The sequence below is a fragment of the Episyrphus balteatus genome, chromosome 4 (genome assembly GCF_945859705.1).
Source record: "Episyrphus balteatus chromosome 4, idEpiBalt1.1, whole genome shotgun sequence".
Taxonomy (NCBI): Eukaryota; Metazoa; Arthropoda; class Insecta; order Diptera; family Syrphidae; genus Episyrphus; species Episyrphus balteatus.
In genome coordinates, this window is record NC_079137.1 from 17150504 (window position 1) to 17171894 (window position 21391).

General features: G+C 32.9%; 3 protein-coding genes across 3 annotated transcripts; 2 read left to right on the top strand and 1 right to left on the bottom strand.

Moving 5' to 3' along the window:
- Nucleotides 1-1377: 1377 nt before the first annotated feature.
- Nucleotides 1378-2479, top strand: LOC129920192 (eukaryotic translation initiation factor 3 subunit G-1). The gene is made up of 2 exons (XM_056001430.1): nucleotides 1378-1513; nucleotides 1587-2479. Exon 2 carries the CDS (start codon nucleotides 1587-1589, stop codon nucleotides 2385-2387), a length of 801 nt encoding a protein of 266 aa, XP_055857405.1. The 5' UTR covers nucleotides 1378-1513; the 3' UTR covers nucleotides 2388-2479.
- Nucleotides 2480-9550: 7071 nt separating this feature from the next.
- LOC129920187 (histone-lysine N-methyltransferase SMYD3) lies at nucleotides 9551-13392 on the top strand. Its single transcript, XM_056001421.1, has 7 exons — nucleotides 9551-10004; nucleotides 10068-10309; nucleotides 10367-10494; nucleotides 12323-12499; nucleotides 12562-12847; nucleotides 12910-13072; nucleotides 13128-13392. Exons 1-7 carry the CDS (start codon nucleotides 9883-9885, stop codon nucleotides 13336-13338), a joined length of 1329 nt encoding a protein of 442 aa, XP_055857396.1. The 5' UTR covers nucleotides 9551-9882; the 3' UTR covers nucleotides 13339-13392.
- Nucleotides 13239-18677, bottom strand: LOC129920179 (centromere/kinetochore protein zw10). Its single transcript, XM_056001412.1, has 5 exons — nucleotides 18376-18677; nucleotides 15315-16388; nucleotides 14921-15257; nucleotides 13701-13966; nucleotides 13239-13631 (listed from the first exon to the last, which is right to left on the bottom strand). The coding sequence occupies exons 1-5, from the start codon at nucleotides 18583-18585 to the stop codon at nucleotides 13419-13421; spliced, it is 2100 nt and encodes a 699-aa protein (XP_055857387.1). The 5' UTR covers nucleotides 18586-18677; the 3' UTR covers nucleotides 13239-13418.
- Between the last annotated feature and the right edge of the window lie 2714 nt (nucleotides 18678-21391).

Consider the following 21391-nt stretch of genomic DNA (forward strand, 5'->3'; position numbering starts at 1 on the left):
GATCTCTTCAATAAATTCGAATTATTCATTTTTTCAACTAAAAATTATTTTAATTAATTTTTCGCGTCCGTTTTTTTTTTAAATTTCATAAATGCAATTTTGTAGAGCGTTCAATTTTATAAAAGAAAATGATTTTGCCAAGTCTTTTGGATAAACCATTAAAAAGATAAAAAATTCTAAACACAAATACACAATCTTTCCCATACAAATCGTATGGGAAATAGAAATTTGCGATGCGGCGGTACTAAATGTTAACATTAAGGGCTGAAACTTTTACAGTATTTTTTTTTTGTCATTTCCAACAATATTTATACTGACTGAATTCTTTAATTTATCACGTTTAGTAATTTGATTTTTATCAAGTCAGTTGTTTTTATTTATTTTTAATTAGTGGCTCAAAGCTTAAAGATGTCTGCGAATTAAAAGTTTAAAATGTACAACTGTGATTTTCTTTTATTTCTTTTGTAAACTAACAAGATTTATTAAATTTATGGCCCTTTGAAATATTTATCAGGCTTTTACATCCTAAAATGAGGTTTTTTTTATACAAAAAATGTTTATGAATCGGCTTTTAATGCATTTTATTTATCGGCTTTTAATGCATTAAACAAATAAAAAAGAATAAATACAATTTTTAATAAATTGCAGTTTTATGTTTAAATGAAAAGTTTGTTAGTAAAATATTTGGCCCACACTTTTGTCAAATGGCCCTCAAAAAAATTCAAAATGGCCCTGTCTGTTTTTTTCTTCGCGGCAACGCTGATGCAAAACCACCAGCATTCAGTTGGCCTTAGAAATGGAACAATACAAAACCGAGAGGCTTGCCGCCGATTTCTGAGGTCAACCCGGCGAACCCCACAGGCGGATCACTAGTGTGAAGCAGTTACGTGGGATAGTTATGATCCCCTCGACATCGAGATCATAACAGCGCCGAGAAAAAGGAAGAAGAAGACAATTTATAAATTAAAACAAAAACAAATTTCCTGTTTACTGCGATTGAAATATAAAAATTAAAGGCCGACCTGACAGATTGGTGCCTATTTTTGACAAACAAATTTTGACAACGTTCGAAAGATTTTAGCTGCGTTCCTTTGGAAATATGTATCTACTTTTTAGTACTTAAAGCTGCTTTGAACTACTTTTTCAGTATAGCAAAGTAGTTCAAAGTAGTTTTAAGTACTAAAAAGTAGATAAATATTTCCAAAGGAACGCAGCTATTACCTTATTATGTGTACTGTGGAAGCAGCTTTAAGTACTAAAAAGTAGATAAATATTTCCAAAGGAACGCAGCTATAGCTATAGCCACGTTTAAAATCGTACAATGTAAATCCTAACGTGCTGAATTCCACATCACATTGCTTACTCACTGAACACTGCCCTCTTATCGGCCATTTGTTAACTTTTGCTTTGACATACTTGTGGTGAATAAAATTCTCTTGAAAAGCTGCTTTCATTCTGCCAAACTCGTGGCGAAATATTTTTCCATTTTTCAGCATAAATAAGAACAACAATTGTAAATATACCATTCAAATACCATCCCAAAGAATCATTAAACATTTTTTATCAATTTTCTTTTTGGAAAATAGATGCCAGGTGTAGATACAATCAAATCTTCGTGGGCCGATGAAGTCGAACTTGATTTCGGTGGTCTGCCACCCTCAACTGAGAACACTGAGAATGGCCTCAAGTACGTCACCGAATACAAATACAATAAGGACGACAAAAAAATCAAAGTAGTTCGCACCTATAAAATTAGTAAGCAAGTTGTCCCAAAAACTGTAGCTAAGCGCAGAACATGGGCCAAGTTTGGCGACTCAAAGGATGACAAACCAGGTCCCAATTCTCAAACAACAATGGTCTCTGAAGAAATATTCATGCAATTCCTCAACTCAAAAGAAGAGGAAAAGACAAACGAAAATCTGTTGGATCCATCCAAGAACATTGCCAAATGTCGTATTTGTAACGGTGAGCATTGGTCAGTCAATTGTCCATACAAGGGTACCGCTATGGACACTCAGTTAATGGAAAACAAGGCTGCGCCAACCACCTCGGATGCACCAAAATCTGGCAAATATGTACCTCCATTTATGAAGGACAGCCAAAAGGGTGGTCCTGGAATGCGAGGACGCGATGATACAGCTGCCATTCGTATTTCCAATTTGTCTGAATCTATGACTGAGGCTGATTTGGAAGAGCTGGTAAAGAAAATTGGACCTCAAAGTAAAATGTACCTTGCCAGAGACAAAAACACCGGCCTTTGCAAAGGTTTCGCCTACGTTCATTTCAAACAGAGGAAAGATGCCGCCGCTGCTATTGAGATTCTCAATGGGCACGGGTATGATCATTTAATTTTGAATGTCGAATGGTCTAAACCACAGACCAATTAATCTTATTTTTGTATCATATTTTTTTTTGTGATTTGTAATTAAATTATCACAAATAATTATATCAAATAAATCATGAATTGAAAGCGGATAAATGTCTTTTTTCTTTCTGGCGTAATTTATGAGGTATTAAACTGGACAAAAAAAAAACGAGTTTTAAAATTCCTCATCTATTGAAATCTGTAAGGGTCCGTTGTAAAAACCTTCACTGATTTCGGGGATTCAAGAATATGCATCTTTTTTCTACAACTCGGGCTTCTCATTTTTCACTTTAAACAAAAAACAAATATGGATTTGTTTTGTTTTTATTTTATGAATGAAATCGAAAAATGAGTAGCTACCGAGTTGTAGGAAAATCTGGGCTATACTTGGCTTCTTTAACCTTGAACCAAAATTAAATTTCAGCTATGCTGTTCGATTTTAGGAAAGTGGTCCTGAGATACCCTTTAATAGACTAAGAGCCCACGACGGCCAGACCTTCGTTATTTTATACCAGCTGAAAGTTTGTCTGTGCATACCCCCTATAGAGGTATGAACGACCAGGGACTTTTTAGTTCTGGGTTTTGGTTGCTTTGGCAGGTAAACGGTACTAAAGGTGTAAAAAATAGGACCTTACTTTCGTCATAGTATACCGCTTCATCTTTTTATATTTTCTTAAGGATAACTTCAGAAGTCTAGTCGTCCATTGCCAGACACCTACGGCGGTTGTTTCCCCCTGCCAGACACCCCTAAACTTGCAAAAATTAGGACCCTACTTTCGTCATAGTATACCAGCTAAATTTTATATATGTTATTTGGGGTCCTATGAAAAGATGTTACCTCAAGAGCCAGACAGTTTTGATGGTTGCAACACCTTGCCAGACACAATTTTCTAAAAAATTACTCAAAATAAAAAAAAAATATTAAAAAACGACGGCAACACTTACAGTAACAAATGATACTTTTTTCAAAAGCCAGAATTGTACACTTAATTTTAATTTTTAAATCAAGTCATTTCAATCAATAGTTTTTGAAATAATTGATTCCAAAGTCAAAATTTGTGATAAAAAAAGTTTAAAAAATTACATTGAATATTATTTGTGTAAAGGCTGTGGATCTAAATACAAAATATTGTAATAAAATAAACTGCCTAAATTAATTCCTTATCAAATGCTGAAATCCATATGTTCCTATGCCATCTAGTTTTCGAGATATTTGAAAAATAGGAAGACTACTTTTTTTATCAGATTTTTATTATTTTTGCTGTTTTCGTTCGTAGTTCTTATTCATAATTTTATAACATTCACAGCCGTGTTATAGAAAGTAATAAATAAAATGCAAAAGAAAAATAATATTACAGGTAAAAATATTCATTTTAATAAGTTTCGTCGTCGTCGATATTTTCATTTTCTTCTTCACTCCAGTCGATGTCATAATCGTCGTCAATATCGCTTTCTTCGTCAGTTTCTGAAAAAATCAAGTTTGTACAATTAGGAATAATTAAAAAATTATTTACACAATAATCACATACCTGATTGATTTTTGAGCGAATCACTAACATAACTTGGTAGTTGATCCCCTTCAAACCATTTAAACTGGTATTTGTCATCTTTCAATACCCAGCCGTTATTGTCTGGTTGATATGTGGTTGGATTTTTCAGATGAGCATTATTCCAAATGGTACATACATAATTTGCTCGCAAAAATTGCTGCAATAACTCGCTTTTGCAAGGTGGAAGATTGCTAGCGTCAAAATGTCGCAACTTCTTTCGGTCAAAAGCTTCGTTTACATCGGAGACTGTATAATAATAATGGCAATAATTTAAGATATGTGGACCTAACTAAAATACATGCACAGTTGGGAGTGTTAGTTTGCCAGAGACATTAAAATGGCAGGGAAAAACAGAGGCGGGTAATATATTCCACATTCGTGTGGTGCGGCTAAAGAAAGAATCTCTGTATTTGACGGTACGTCCGAAGTTGGGCTCAAGGGTAAACTGATGAGCATTTCTAGAAGCGCGAGTATTACGGTTAAATTTTTTCAGGGGAGGAATGCAACTAGCTATTTCATCTGAACATTGTTTATAAAAATAGCGATAAAACAAGGAGAGACATGACACATTACGTCGGTGGTCTAGGGACGCAATTGTCTCAGTTACCGATCTATCATCTATCATTTTGAAAGCACGTTTTTGTATTCTGTCCAAGAAACTCAAATAGGGGAAAGGTGCGAACAGTGAGACAGTGCAAACAGTGAGACAATCCATTTTTCTCTTTTCTGAAAATAAGCACAGTAACGCTAGTTTGGGTCAAAACGTTTATTTCCAAGTCTGCGTCTTTTAATTTTGTCCCGACTAAATTAAAGCTGTCCATTTTCCTACACCGTAAAATATCACACAAAATCAGGTGAAAGTAGTTTTTGGAGTGTTATAAAAAGAGTGTATAACACAAAAAAATCTGGTTAGTGGACAGAACTTTTTTTAAATATATATTATATATGTATGTTCTTTCATAAAAAAATATCATGTAATTAGAATTCCTTCTCATTTTTTGTAATTTTATAATTTTCCGAAAAATGACAAAAACTAAACAGTAAGACATTATGTAAAAGCAAACAGTGAGACATAGATTTTTTAAAAAGCAAACAGTGAGACATAAATTAAAAAAAAAAATCTATTATTTTAGCATGACTTCAATATGATGTCGTAGTTTTTTTCTTTCATTTTTTTTTGGTTTTTTGTTTTTTTTTTTTTTGAAAAAATGGGTTAAAGTAACATAAATTAATTAATTATATACTTGTCAATTACCTAATTAGCGAAGCTTTTGACCGAAAGAAGTTGCGACATTTTGACGCTAGCAATCTTCCACCTTGCAAAAGCGAGTTATTGCAGCAATTTTTGCGAGCAAATTATGTATGTACCATTTGGAATAATGCTCATCTGAAAAATCCAACCACATATCAACCAGACAATAACGGCTGGGTATTGAAAGATGACAAATACCAGTTTAAATGGTTTGAAGGGGATCAACTACCAAGTTATGTTAGTGATTCGCTCAAAAATCAATCAGGTATGTGATTATTGTGTAAATAATTTTTTAATTATTCCTAATTGTACAAACTTGATTTTTTCAGAAACTGACGAAGAAAGCGATATTGACGACGATTATGACATCGACTGGAGTGAAGAAGAAAATGAAAATATCGACGACGACGAAACTTATTAAAATGAATATTTTTACCTGTAATATTATTTTTCTTTTGCATTTTATTTATTACTTTCTATAACACGGCTGTGAATGTTATAAAATTATGAATAAGAACTACGAACGAAAACAGCAAAAATAATAAAAATCTGATAAAAAAAGTAGTCTTCCTATTTTTCAAATATCTCGAAAACTAGATGGCATAGGAACATATGGATTTCAGCATTTGATAAGGAATTAATTTAGGCAGTTTATTTTATTACAATATTTTGTATTTAGATCCACAGCCTTTACACAAATAATATTCAATGTAATTTTTTAAACTTTTTTTTTTCACAAATTTTGACTTTGGAATCAATTATTTCAAAAACTATTGATTGAAATGACTTGATTTAAAAATTAAAATTAATAGCGTTTTCGTTTGGTCGTCCGGGACTCTCCGGAATTCTTCCGAACTATTCTGAAACTGATCGTTTGGCACTCAATGACAGTTCTAATTCTGAAAAGAAGAGAAAATCGATTCTGAGTTTTGAGGCAAAATCAAAACGAGAATCACGCACACATGCTCACACTTAAGACGTCAAATTAATGAAACGTTATTGTTTTATGTTCATTTCTGAAAATTGAGTTTTTTTATTATCCCTAAGTTTAAATTACATTAAAATAAAGTGAAGAAAGCAAAAATAAACCATAACTTTTTATGAAATAAATAAAACAAAACTTTCATTAGACGTTCGCATTATTTGCATTTCACAAATACAAAGAAACCCAAACTTCAGAATCAAAAAGAAGTATCCAAGTTTGTTCGTTTGGCATTCCGGATCGGACAGTCCCGGACCGTTCTAAGAATTGCCAAACGAAAACGCTATAAGTGTACAATTCTGGCTTTTGAAAAAAGTATCATTTGTTACTGTAAGTGTTGCCGTCGTTTTTTAATATTTTTTTTTTTATTTTGAGTAATTTTTTAGAAAATTGTGTCTGGCAAGGTGTTGCAACCATCAAAACTGTCTTTCTCTTGAGGTAACATCTTTTCATAGGACCCCAAATAACATATATAAAATTTAGCTGGTATACTATGACGAAAGTAGGGTCCTAATTTTTGCAAGTTTAGGGGTGTCTGGCAGGGGGAAACAACCGCCGTAGGTGTCTGGCAATGGACGACTAGACTTCTGAAGTTATCATTAAGAAAATATAAAAAGATGAAGCGGTATACTATGACGAAAGTAAGGTCCTATTTTTTACACCTTTAGTACCGTTTACCTGCCAAAGCAACCACAACCCAGAATTAAAAAGTCCCTGGTCGTTCTTACCTCTATGGGGGGTATGCACAGACAAACTTTCAGCTGGTATAAAATAACGAAGGTCTGGCCGTCGTGGGCTCTTGCTCTATAATATTAATAATGGTTGAATCAAAGCAACGATAATATGTTATCAAAGCAAACATTATACAAGTATACTACTTGTTTTGCAACACCATTTACACAAAATATTGAAGACAATTTACTGTACCAATGAGTGGTATACGAAATGTCACTCTTAAATCTCATTTATTTTGAACTTTTGTTTGCTTGTGTGCAAAATTGTCTTGAGACAAACCTCACAAAAATGAGATCGATCTCATTTTAGAGATTTATCTCATTTGAGTGGTTTAAGTATGCAAGTAAGTATATAAGTGAGATAAAGCTCGTTCAATGTTGAGACTAAAAATTAGTTGTCCCAGGGCCAGTTGTACAAACGTGGTTAAGCCTCGGATCAGAAATTTAACTCGCCGATTTCGGCGGATTAGCAGTGGATCAACTTTGGTTCAAGGATGGAATTAGCTATTTCAACTTAAATTGACCTAGAGGCAGTGCTAAAAATCAATTTTGCCACTGAATTCAGAAGATAAAAGTTGCTGATCCACTGATCAAATATTTGTACAACTGGCCCTCAGGTCAGGATCCAGGAATCACGATGGCTGAATATTTAAATATTGTTGCTCCTGCTTAGTCGACAGGAAATTATAAAATTCTTTATAGGTTTTTTTCTTGCCCAAGTTGAGGACTTAACAAATTACTTTCTTCAAAATATTGATGGTTTTCGGTTCAATTGATTGCACTCATAGAATTGCATAAACAGAAAAAAGAGTTAATATTTTTTTAAATTTTGTTATACAAAAAATATTTATTTTTTTTAATTAATGGGATCATATGATTGGTAATGGCTAATGAGCTATACTAACAATTTTCTTAGGACTTTTAAAATTAAATTTTTATTGCCTTAGAAAGTGCCTTTGTTTTAGAAAGCGAAGGTTTTTATTTCTTAAAATAAATTAGGCATTTTAATAATTTTAATTAAGAACTTTAGTAATCAATATTATTTCCAAAAAAAAAATCAAAATTAACGATAAAAGTCTACAAAATATAAATGAACTATTAATCAAAACTTGAAAATAAAATTTAACATGTCGCTTAAAACTACAGAATTCAAACAGATTCATGTACGAGATATTTCAAAAGCAGTTCGTGTTACAAACATGCCACTTTCAGCAAATGAAGGGGATTTGAAAATTCTAGCTGGGAAATGCCGTGGCATAAAAGAAATGTATTTAGTGAAGGATCATATGAACAAAGAATTCAGGGGATACGCTTACATACATTTTAAAACAAGACGACAAGCTCAAGATGCAGTTTATACTCTGAATGGTCTTAATTACAAACATAATTTTTTGAGGGTACTCTGTGCTACATCAGAGTTCTAAAGAAGGATTAAAAATACATATATGGTGCAAAAACATCATACATATGTATATGTATAAATAAAAATTATTTAGTGAAAATTGTGAAATACTTTTTTTTTTATAAAATATTGAGTTCGTTAACAAGAACTATAAGATAACTATAATATCATGTCTTAAGTCAAAAACATTTACCATTAACCATGGTGTACTAGAGGTTTTAAAGCTGGAGTTGCGCACAACAAGGCTAAAAATCTTGAACGTTTGCTCCAATAATTTTCGAGAGAATTTTGTATGGGAGCCAAAATTTAGGTCGATCTGCATGCTAGGCTTTAAATACTAATAGCCCTATTCCTTTGGGAGGTGGCAAAGTACTACTAGTAGTTTACTAGCGATTTTCAATGGAACGCACTTTCATCGAATTCAATACAAATCGTATCTACTCAGGAAGAAGATCATGAGTAGATGATAGTACTAGATTAACCAAAACATCTACTATTAGTAAACTACCATCTCCAATGGAACAGGGCTAATATACCGATTCTCCCCCACAGTCACAACTTGTAAGAGTCACAAAAATCATTTATTCTTCGTTAAGTTGTTGTGAATTGTGACCTGCTCTATAGTAGATCACAACTTCGAGAATTTTTCTGACTTTCGCAAGTTGTAACTGGTTGAGGAGCATCGGACTGTAACAGCCTTATTTTGTCAAACCTCACAAGTCAAAAGAACATCACAAGATGAGCAGGATTTGATTTTGTGAGGTTTTCGTCACAAAAACTTTCGAATTTTGATCTGCTCTGAAGCAGGTCACAACACAAACTCAAAAGTTTGAAATTTGTTAGAAGTTTGTGAGAAATAAATCCCCACAAAATCGGTTTATCCTCATCTTGTGAGGTTCTTGTGACTTGTGAGGTATCAGTGAGGTTTGGCAGAATAGGTCTGTAAATTAATAGCCCTCGCAAAGTATTACTATAGTAGTTTACTAGCGATTTTCAATGGAACGCACTTTCAACGAATTCATTACAAATCGTATCTACTTGGGAAGAAGAGCATGAGTAGATGATAGTACTAGATTAACCAAAAAACGTTGTACTTTTAAACATTTTGAACAAAAAAAAAAAAACAAATACAGATTCGATTGAATTCACATTTCGCGAACATGTCTTTTGCAAAATGAAACAGTTTCAATTTAATTCAATTTCAATCTGTCAAAAAATACCCTTCCCCTAGGCCCTTGGTCGGTTGAAGAAAAAAACCATACAACAAACACATTTTGTTTACCTCACCTCAATCATTACAAAAGCATCACTTTCACAAATGCGTTTCTAAAAATAATAACATCTCTATTTCTTGTTTTTATGATTGACGACGAAAGGTACGATAAATTTGCTAATTCAACAACAAAAATAAATTCTAAAATAAAACTCGGCGAACGTCACCACACTAAGAACAGCCACCTATCCATATAATATAAATAATAACGAAAAACAACACAGATCCAAGACTTCTTTCGTGCCACAAGTAGTTGAATCAGTTTTTGATCACTTGTTAGCGGATAAGGAAAGTTCCCATCAGTCACCCTCACCAATTTTAAGCATGCAATCGAAAGCAAAAAAGAAGCTTATAAAACGGGGAGATCGTATCCTAACTGAGAAGCCCTTTGTCTATGTCCTTCATTCAAAATATCGCAAAGAACGATGTGACAATTGCCTAGTGAGGTAAGTTAAGATAAAGTAACTTATGTTAAGACAAATAACCTTGGACAAATAACTATTTGCCAGTGGTAAGGTTCTCAAGTGCTCCAACTGCCAATATGTGTACTACTGCAATAGAGCATGCCAAATGCAGTCCTGGATAATGCACAAAAGTGAATGCAATTCCTTGAAAAAAATTGGTTCTCGTATTGTACCAGATGCAGCACGAATTCTTTCTAAAATTATCATCAAACTCGATTCGGGTGGTGATTTGACAAAGAGCTACTACACGGAGACATCTTTTCGGCGATTTAAGGACCTAATGTCGCGTATGAATAATGTTTTTCTTAATAAAATTGCTTGTCTTAATGTGTGCACTTTATTAGATTATGCTGAATTGAAAAATGATGCAAAGAGAGTGGAGCATTTAGAGGCACTGCATTCGGTTCTGTGTGAACTAATGGAAGACAAAATTGTGCCAAATATGTCAGAGCTAATGGGGATATACGGGCGGGTGAGTAATTTTTTTCTTGAGTAATAGATTCTTAATGTATGTATGTAAATTTATTTAGCTTTTCAACTATTTTTTTACAAATGCAAATTTGATTGCCAACATAAATTTCATCGTCATCAAATGCAGTGGTGTTGTTTGTTAATGTTATTTGTTAGTCGCAACATGCATTTTTTTTGTTTGTTTTTGTTTTGTGAAAAACGGTTCTATTCTAATGTAAAACTTATAAGTACATGCACATTAAGGTGGTCCTTATATTGTGGTGGATGAACATCAATTAGTTCTAAATAGCGAAAAAAAATTCTCTAATTTTTGCGGATTTTTATTTCAAGTCCTTAGCCTCTTGGTACAATTCGCGAGTCTAATGGAATACCCCAAATAAAATTACATAGACAAATCAAAGGAAATCTTAGACATGAAATATTCACGTTTATTGCGAGAGAAGAAGTCAAATAAAAATCTAAAAAATGGGGACATTGTTTTTCACCATTTCCAACCGGATGGCGGCTATCCAACTGCATTTCCCGGATAAGAACCACCCTAATGTATGATGTATACTTATAAGTTCAAAGTAATAAAGTTGTATACGTGAAAAATGTTCGATTCCCAGCCTCTGTCACCATTAATGAAACACAATAAAGTCTCTAAGAGTATCTTTTTAAAGTTAGTATCCCTAGCAAGAAATCAGTTAGTACTTGACATTCTTCACACTCACTTGATTAAAGTAGGAGCAGAACTATAGTGAATAAAGTGTGCTGTAGCTGTACAACTTCTTTGAAAACAAAATGGTAGATTTTATCAAAAATTGTTCAAAAGGCAAGGTTTTTCCCTTGGCCCTACCTATTAACTAAAAAAAAACTGATAAAACTGGTCTGAATCACACTCACTTGATTAAAGTAGGAGCAGAACTAAAGTGACTAAAGTGTGCTGTAGCTGTACAACTTCTTTTAAAACAAAATGGTTGATTTTTCCCTTGGCCTTACCTTTTAACTAAAAAAAAACTGATAAAACTGGTCTGAAGGAAGGCAAACCTAGTTTTGAATATGTTTAAAAAGCAAATGAACAGAGCAAAAAAATCGCAAGCGTGTAAAAACGCTGAGTGACACAAAAAAACTTTAACGACAATTTTTTGTAAAATAAGCTCAGTTACAAGTTTATAGAACCTACCGTTTTTTAAATAAACAAAACTTGACCCCTTATAACGGGACTAGCGGACGGAGGAAACATTGATTAAAAAAAAAAAACAATTTTTTTTAATCCAAAGTTTAATTTTTGAAAAATTATTTTAGAAATTCAAATTTAATTTTTTTAATTTAAACGTAGTTAGCTACTGTTCAATGGAGTTTTTGTAAAAAAAATTACTTTGAAAATACATAATATTTCATTTGTTCGCTCATTTGTTGGAAGTTCTCATGTGCACAGTGCTTAACAACGTAATATAATTCTAACATTTTTAAAAATTAAAAAAAATTCTTGAATATGTAAAATAAAAACAAAACAAAATGAAAATATTTATAAAAACAGAATGGAACTGATCAAATTCAAATCTTATAAACTGCTTTGCGCGTGTATGTGCTATTTTTAAATTAAAACGCATGAAATTACTTGGCCAATATCCATTTCACCTCTTGCATACATGCATTCCCTACATCATAATCGCAACGAGTATGTCTACAGCAAACGCATATTTTCTGAACTTAAGTATTCAGTCACACGCAGTGCATTTTCTCAAAACAATGTGTGCAGCTATTTTTATCATCGAACAAATCTTGGCACTGCATCGCCATTTGCCGACACGTGTTGAGAATTGTTTGTTTTCTTTTCGTTGCAGTTAGTTACAAATGGCTTTAACATTCTTGATCCCGAAATGAATGCCATTGCCACTGGTATTTATTTAGGAGTTTCAGTGACTGATCATAGTTGTAAGCCCAATGCTGTGGCTACATTTGAGGGGACAGAGTTACACATTCACGCTACAGAGGATATGGAATACCTGGACTGGTCAAAGGTTTTTTACAAGATATAAATAATTTTATATTTTACTTACTTTATTTATATTTTTGATTGAAGATCTTCATCAGCTATATTGATCTCCTCAATACTCCAGAACAGAGACGGCAAGAATTGAGTGATAACTATTTCTTTTTGTGTATATGTTCCAAATGCATCGATCCTCAGGAAACAGTTGAAATGAACGGTGGAGTTTGTCCGAATAAAAACTGCAGTGAAATGGTTAACATGTCACTAAATAATTGCTCCAAATGTGGTACTGGCATAAGTCCCAAACATAGAAATGCATACAATGAAGTTTTGGCACTGACAAAGCTTCATTTGGAAAATATGAAAGAAACTACATGTAACTTTAACGCTTTTACTTAATGCTATTAAACGATGAGCAAATTCTTTTCATAATTTTAGACCTCGATATTTGTAAAATGTGCTTGCCCAGGCAAAAAGGTGTGTTACATCCGATGAGTCTTTGGCATGTAAAAACACTTGATGCTGCTGTAGAAAGTGCTTTTTCCATGGAAAAGTGGAACGATGCATTAGAATTTGCCATTCAGCTTTTACCAGGATTTAGGTAAATACCGATTTTAGTTTCTCATTCAAATTAAAATAGTCCATTATTCTTTTAGGAAATACTATGGAATGTGGAATCCATTACTGGGGCTGTTATATGTCAAAGTAGCCAAACTTCAACTGTACGAAGGTTTTTTCAAAGAAGCCCAACATAATTTAAAGGAAGCTTTTAAAATTATAGAAATAACACACGGTCGTGATCATACTTTATATAAGGAAACATTAACGACTCTTATGATGCAAATAACTTATGAACTATCCAAATAGTATAAGATTGTTTTTTATGTGATAATAATATATGCATGTATGTTAAAATTAAAACGGAAACAAGTTTTTTTTTTTGTTATTTAAACTATCGAAGCCAATGCATTTGCTCGACGGTCTGTGTTTTGGAACAAAGCTCGTATTAGATGTTTAACTTCTTCAGCCTTATAGTTTGCCGTTAGAATACCATGACCCTCACACCACTGCTCGGTAATTTGCACCAAAGAAGCACCAAGGATCATTTTTAATTGTTCCAATTTCATCCACGCTTTAACATGAATAATTTGATGATTGTCCTGTAGTTAAAAATAAATAAAGAGTTTTAAAATTTATGACACATTTATGTTTGTTCATTGTAAACTAACCTTAAACAATGTAGGCGCTTTTTCGAGAATAACTCCAATTAATTCGGCTAACTGATCGCCCACTTTTGCTGATATATCCTCCATTACCATAATTTTTCGAATTACTTCCAAACAAAAATCGTTTACCAGGCTGCAAGTTGTTTTGTTGTATACTTCATCAGGTAATATATTTTGCCACACGTTTTTGAGTAAATCGAGCTGTCTCAAACATTGACCAACAAGTTTTTGTGGTGCTATGCCAAGTGCAGTTATAGCATCTGATAAATCTAAAATGTGTATAAGAAAAGATTTGGAAAGGGCTACTAACGTGTTTGAAAAAATAAAAATAACTACAATAGTATTGTGAAACCTTATTTTCAAGGGTCTTACTATGACCTGCGAATCGCTTGAAAATTTTGCAAATCAAAGTTATTGAGCCTTAAATAATCGTATCTAAAATAATAATATCACATCATTTTCTTTATTTTGACTCTATTGCAGGTAGATCGTTGTTCGTTGATCGGAATACTACGATTATGAGTACTTCGACTTGAGTCGAAGGCCTTAAGATTGTTCGTAATGTTTTATTTTATGTACAAACAAACATTTTATGTCATCAAACAGTAGATTGCAGACAAACAACGCCAAGTGCATACCTACATAAAAGTATAAATTATATTCATAAGGAATATACATGGTATAAAAAGAATATACATGGTCTTTTTATACCATGAGGAATAGGTATAAGCTAAAAATAACATTCATCAATATTTAGATACGAAACGATCTTTTGGAAAAACATAACTTGATGGTTCTGGAAGAACGACCAAAAGTTTATGCGCAACTAGGAATAATTCAGGAAAAAGAATCAAGTTGTATTTTTTATTTGTACTTATTCAGTTAAATGGCGAATTTAGTTTTAATTTACTTTTGAGTTTTACGAGTAGAAATTTGGAGGATTTGTCATGCAGCCTGTTTTCAGTAAGGTAATTAGCGTTTACTACTTCTTTAGGTTGTGGGTGAAATGCCAAGCTTTATAAATTATTACCTATATTGATCCTTTAATTCCAATATTATAAACGCTTTCAGCGCATCTTTTGACTAAGTTTTCCTACTATTTTAATCTATCAATCAATGGGTTAAAAAAACTTGTATGTTAGGAAGGTAATAAGTTTGGCCAAAAGTGTGTAAGGCTTAAACAAGTGAAAAAAATACTGAAACTAATTTTTTTTAATTCTTACCCAATTCAGCTAGAATTCCCATGAGTAAGCTTCGCTGATTTCGTATTTGACTATTAAAGTGTTCTAGCGCAAGTCCTTGCAGAGATTTGACCAAAGTTGCAAAAGTAGCAATTCCCTTGTCTGAGTTCTTCGTCACCCAATGGCTCAAAAACATTGTATTGTTGTAAAATAATGCAGATTGCTGTGGGATGTTTTGTAAGAATTTCTCATGGTGTGTTGGTACTTCTGCGACATAACGATGAATAAGGGTAGGTATCACGGAAATCAACTGTTCGCTGAGATCACCTTCTACAGAACCAGCATGACGAATGATTTTTTCCATTAAATGTATAAGTTCCTATAAAACAAAATTTATTTTAAGCCAACAGTTTACGTTTTTTTCATTTTGAGTTACCAATATACTTTTTGAGACCATGCAGCGTGGGAAAAGAAACGGATTGTTCGCCACTTGATCGGTTGTATTTCGTTCAGCTATCAATGTCATTTCATGCAAGTCTTTCCGCATGATATCAACGGCAGTATCCATAATGGTTCCGCAGAAACGATTTCGAAATAAAATATCTACCTTTTCCGTAAACTCGACTAAAGCAAGATCAGATTCTTCATTAATAAGTTGGGAATCAACCAAAAACCTATGAAAATTCAAAATATCTTCCACCAAAGTAGATTCATGCATTTCGTCCATGGTTTCGGGGACCGCATTTAAAAGGCATTCATTCACAATCAATGATAAAAGCCGTTCTTTCATCTGGTCACCAAAAATTGTAAATACGTGAAGTTGGTCGGATAACTGAACGTTCATATGGCCGAGGCAAAGTACAAGCATTTCGATATTTTTAAAAACAACTTTGTAATTAGGTTTTAAACTGGCTCCGAGATCCTTTAAGCTGTATGATAGAGAAAGTTGAAAAAAATCGGGGCTCGCGTCATCTCTAAATTCCATGGATACTGGTTTCATGATAATCGGCTCAAAGCAGTTGTCCAGCAAAAACTCACATATTTTTTTTGGATTATATCGAGCATTAAATAGAGCAAGAACAGTGTCTTGCAGCTGATTTTCGTCTTTAGATATTTTTAAGGTTACCGATTTAGTATTTTGAAAGTTTTTCTCGGCAAACTGAACCAAACGGTCAAAGCACTTTTTCATATTTTGAAGAAGCATGTCGGATTCAAGGCGAAATTTAACTTTTATAATGTGATAGCATTCTAAGCGATTGAATATCTTATCGGTTGGATCATCAATAAGATTCTTGAGCTTTCCCACAATGTCCATGACTATCAGGTATTCTTTATTGCTTTTAGCTTCCTCCAGACTCTGAAACAGATCATCAATGCGAAGAATTTTACATGAAACCCTTAACCCAATTGATATTTCTCTCAGCTCTTCGATGTATTGCTGGAGGTCTTCATTTGCTTCGTATATAGCATTTTGAGTGTCTCCTTCGATATTTTGCAGAAGATATTCAACCTGGATTGAATAGGGAAAATAAAAAAAATAAGTTTTTAAATTTAAATTATTGAATTAATTTAAGAATACAGAAATAAGAAATATGTAATAAATGTAATAAAAACTCGAACTTGTGAACAAAAAACTTATTGATACGCTTTCCGGTTTGTATCCGAGTCGTATTCGTATTCTTGTAAAGAAAGACGACGGAGCCATCATAAGCGAATATGAAAATATAAATTAAAAACAAAATTTTTTATTGAAAATATAATTATTATTTTATTTTAAATTTATTTTATTTTTAAACTTAATAGTAACCTCTGCCCGATGATGGATAAGTAATCCGAAACGCGTCGCAAAATTAATTAAAATCAAATTTTAAATAAATGTTGTAACTATTAAGTTTAAAAATAAAATAAATTAAAAAAAAAATAATAATTATATTTTCAATAAAAAATTTTGTTTTTAATTTATATTTTCATAAAACATACAACATGGAGATAACACCACAAAATCTATAAGCGAATATCCCATATCCCTGCAACGAGCGCTTCACGTATGGGTGGATGTTCTTCAAGGAAGTGGGTACCGCATAAGATCGAAAAAGACAGAAAACCTAGGCAATGCTGCCCATTTTCGATCCAAACAGGCCTATTCCAGATATTTATTTGAATTGAGTAGTGGCAGCCCTAGTTTGATGATAAATAGGCTATGTCTATGATAAGTAATAGTGAAGCTACCTGTGATGACGATATCAAATAAGCGTAGGGTGGATGAAGTGCAGGGGAAATTCTGCTTTCTTCTGTGATCGAAAAATGCACTGTAAGCTTAAAAGAAGGCTTCACATCAGGGGCCTATTTCTCGTTAAGCTACATCAATTACATCAGCTACATTCACTACATAGACGACCCTAAAAACCAATAGTAAAGTTCCATTAATTAATAAAGTTCCACTTATTCTTGGGAGCTATTTTTTGTGGTCGGAATAATTCAGATATACTAAAATTTTATCCGTGAGGTACGATGGGGAGGACATATCGAAATTTAGGGTCGTTGATGTAGCTGATTTAGTCGATGTATTTCGAAGAGAAACTGGTAGTCATTACTATTTATTATAATGAGTTTGGGAATCGCTTTCTTATTTATTGTGAAGTGATAAAATGATAAATTGCTGTGAAAACTTAAATGATATTTTATTTATCTTCTTCTCCAATCACCGTCAATGGACCGAAAATCGCACGAAGAACTTTTCTCTCAAAAACATCAAGGATATTTTTATCCGCCTTCGTTATAGTACATGCTTCTGCACCATATAGCAGGACTGGGGTGATAATGGTGTTATATAGGGACACCTTAGTTGCTCGAGGGGGCCTTGCTGGTCAAATTACTTCTTAAACCAAAGTAGCAGCAGTTGGCAAGAGTAATTCTCCGTTTGATTTCAGCGTTGATGTTCTTGTCTGTGGTTATAGCGGAGCCTAAGTATACGAAGTCTTTGACTACCTCGAAGTTATGTTTGTCGATAGTGATGTTTTGGTGTTGAGTGTCCTCTTTTGACGACAGAATATACTTGGTTTTGCCCTCATTGACCTTTAAACACACTTTTGCCGCTTCTGCTTCGATGCTTACAAAAGCGCCATATGCAAGCAGCTGGACGGACTAGTCAAAGATGGTGCCTCTGGTGTTGACGTTAGAGTTCCGTATATTCGTGGAAGCCTACATGTTAAAAACACGAACTTAGGGTGGCCTAAGAACTCCTGGTACAAACAAAGGCAAAAACAACGGCAGGATTACCGCCAATTTTTGAGGTCAACTCGGGGAAACCCACAGGCAGATCCCTATTGTGAAGCAGATACGTGGGAGAAATCTTGAAAGATATTATCTAGCTTTTGTTTACTGACTCTAATCATAACTGGTTGGACTCTTCTGTTTCGAAGAGGCTCATTAAACAAATTAATTAGCAGGGGCCTACATTAAGCTGAATGTTCCGTCAAGCTTTTCTTTAAACTTACCTCTTTTATAAGTGTTTCACCTTCTTCCAAGTACAATTCATTGCTAGATAGATTGACTAAAAACTCAACATGATTTGTTTCGATGTAAGACTTGATTTTCTCTTGATATCTTTTTGTTTCCGTAGTGATTTTTGATATTTGTCTTTTTGTATCGATGCTATCACTATCGTTTAATATTTTAATAATATCCTGCGAAATGCTTGAGGTCATTTTGCAAAAACAACTTTAAAACAAATTTTGTATGCAAACACTAGTCTAGAAATACTCTAGAAATTAAACATTTCTTTACATTTTCCAACGAATATAAAATTTGACATTTGCTACGATTGAATTGAATTGAACGATATGACAACCACTCTGGTTGAAAGTTTATTCAAATACGAAGATGAGTGTGTAGATACTTTCCATTTGAAATGAAATAACCCCTGTTCCATTGGAGGTGGTAGTTTACTACTAGTAGATGATCATAGAGGAAGGAATACCTAGAGACGCGACTTCGGTTGGTTTTTCTCTTCCACCCTACAAGCTGCAATGAGAGGAAAAACTCCACAGTGCTTATATGTGGTAGTTTTCCCGTGCATTTTAAATGGCACCAACACATTCAACTGTGGAGTTGAGCTCAAAACAATTAAAAACAATTTAAGTGCTCAGTAGGAAATAAATTCATAAAAAAATAATATAATAAATTCAAAACACGAACCTTTTTTTTTTATTTCTGTACATATTTATTGAAAGGTGGGTGTCTGGAGTGAGCTATTTGAGCTATTCAAGTTCATGTACAAACCAAAATCATGTTTAAATTCAAAATTTGTGAGGACATCTACTGGTGAAAGGAAGGTATTAAACGAATTGTACTTTTCACACGTATTCACAGATAGGAAAACAAGAGACAAATAAGAGAGATTAACTGAAATTAAATTTGCGGGTGTTTTAGGTAAGGGGGGTACGAGTCGGCTCTCTAGGTATTCCTTCCTCTATGTAGATGATTTGGTTAATCTAGTACTATCATCTACTCATGCTCAGCGTTACCACTTGCGGAAAAAAGTCGAAGTCGAAGAAAAAATGGAAGTAGATTGAAAAAAATCGAAGTAGATTTCAAAATATCCTTTTCTTTATAAAATATCAATATTAAAAAAGTAATTCTATTAAAATTATTTAAATAAAATAATTAAATTAGTAAAAACAACTAAAACCAAAAAAATTTATTCTTTCAAACTACATATTTTCGTCATAAATATTTGTTTATACATTGTTTTATAACAATTTTTAGTCAAATATTTGGTTTTCTGAAAAAAAGAAGTAGATTTGGCTTATATTTTGATAACTTGAAGTTAATTGGAACAGAGTTTTTTAAATGAAGCATATTTCGATATTTTTGTGATGGTGCGAAGTAGGAAGTAGATTTTAATTTTTTTTTGAAAAAAAGAAGTAGATCTACTTCAATTGAAGTAAAGTGGTACCACTGCTCATGCTCTTCTTCCCAAGTAGATACGATTTGTATTGAATTCGTTGAAAGTGCGTTCCATTGAAAATCGCTAGTAAACTACTAGTAGTACTATGTCACCTCCCAAAGGAACAGGGCTTAATAAAGGTGTGTTCCATGGTATACCATGGGTGTGTTCCTTTGTCTGTTTTCATTACCTGTTCGTTCCTTTTGTACTCAATGGAGATTTTCCAAGTGGAAAAGTATTAGAAGAACTTCTTTCTCATTGGTCAACCTCCACTGGTGAAGATGTAAGGCAATAAAATTGTTTTATTTTAATGAAACAAACAAATAAATAAAATAATATTTGGCAAAGCAGTTCATAATATAAAAAGGACTTTTTAAATCATATTCTTTGATTTTTAAACGTTTAAAGAGAATCATTTTTTTCCTAGATAACATTTGAATTCTTTTCCTTCGTATTTGCCTTTGGTTGTTATCGATTTATGTTTTGGATGTACATTATTATTTGTTATTCAATTACCATTAACAAATTGCGATTTTATTTCTTTAAAGCCCTTAAATTCTCAGGTAAGTTTTCAGGTGTTATCAATGAAACAAGTTGATCAATTCAGGGTTAATCCAATACTGTATCACTTTATTGTATCCTTATTTAAGTCTGAATACCTAAAAAATAATTGCCGAATGGTTAATGTTTCATAAATTAATTAATCAACAAGTCCAGCCACGTAAAAACAGAAAATAAAGAGTTTTTTTTAAGAAAAAAGTAGTTTTGGTTTTTTGTTAATTACTCGAAAACAACAAGATATTTTTGAATACGGTTTTCTGTTTTTGTTTAGAAACAAATAAGAGCATCGAATTTTAAATACTAAATCAGTACTTAATTACATAACATTTTGAAAAAAAATTATTTTTAAATTTTTTGTTCCAATTTTTTTTTCAAAATTTTGATTTTGAAAATTAATTTTTCAAAAACTGTGCGATAAAATTTATTTTTGTAAAAGACTAGGTTTCTGGGTTTACAAAAAGGTAAAGCACGTTATTGTAGGTGTAACCGTTGATTTTTAATAATTTTTTTCCAAATTAAACGAAGGGGAATAGACCCCCCTCCTCCCATACGATTTTTTCTTGTCTCGACCTAACCTATACGCTCCAGCTTTTGGGCACATTACTATTGAATCACCCTGTATATATATATTGTAATGTTTTATTCCGGGTTCACAATAAAACTTATTTAATTTCCACTTATATTTCCGTTCAAATAAGAACACACTTTATTTCAACTCAATTTACTTTTATTATTCGCTCAAAAACACACTTTTAAATCACTTTATTTACTACTAACAATTCGCAACACTTTATTTCACTTTGTACTGTACTCTTTCACTTTCAAGATTAAACTGTATCCGGTCGGTGTTTACGCTGCCCTTTTATACCGGAATTTCGAGATTCGAGAATGTCTTCGAAGGTTCTCGTCTTTGCTTCTCGAAACTTCCTTTCCAAGAGGGGGCGCTTCATACTTCCAGTCTAGTTGGATATTTTGGGATGTGTTCAGAGGGTAGGTAGTTTCTT

Excerpts from the sequence above, each read along its gene's own strand:
- LOC129920192 (XM_056001430.1), top strand. The coding sequence starts at position 1,587 with ATGCCAGGTGTAGATACAATCAAATCTTCGTGGGCCGATGAAGTCGAA.
- LOC129920187 (XM_056001421.1), top strand. The coding sequence starts at position 9,883 with ATGCAATCGAAAGCAAAAAAGAAGCTTATAAAACGGGGAGATCGTATC. Across the intron at positions 12,500-12,561 it reads AATACCTGGACTGGTCAAAG|ATCTTCATCAGCTATATTGA; the intron begins GTTTTTTACAAG and ends TTTTGATTGAAG. Across the intron at positions 12,848-12,909 it reads AAATATGAAAGAAACTACAT|ACCTCGATATTTGTAAAATG; the intron begins GTAACTTTAACG and ends TCATAATTTTAG.
- LOC129920179 (XM_056001412.1), bottom strand. The coding sequence starts at position 18,585 with ATGACCTCAAGCATTTCGCAGGATATTATTAAAATATTAAACGATAGT. Across the intron at positions 13,967-14,920 it reads GGGAATTCTAGCTGAATTGG|ATTTATCAGATGCTATAACT; the intron begins GTAAGAATTAAA and ends TACACATTTTAG. Across the intron at positions 13,632-13,700 it reads AAGCGCCTACATTGTTTAAG|GACAATCATCAAATTATTCA; the intron begins GTTAGTTTACAA and ends TTTTAACTACAG.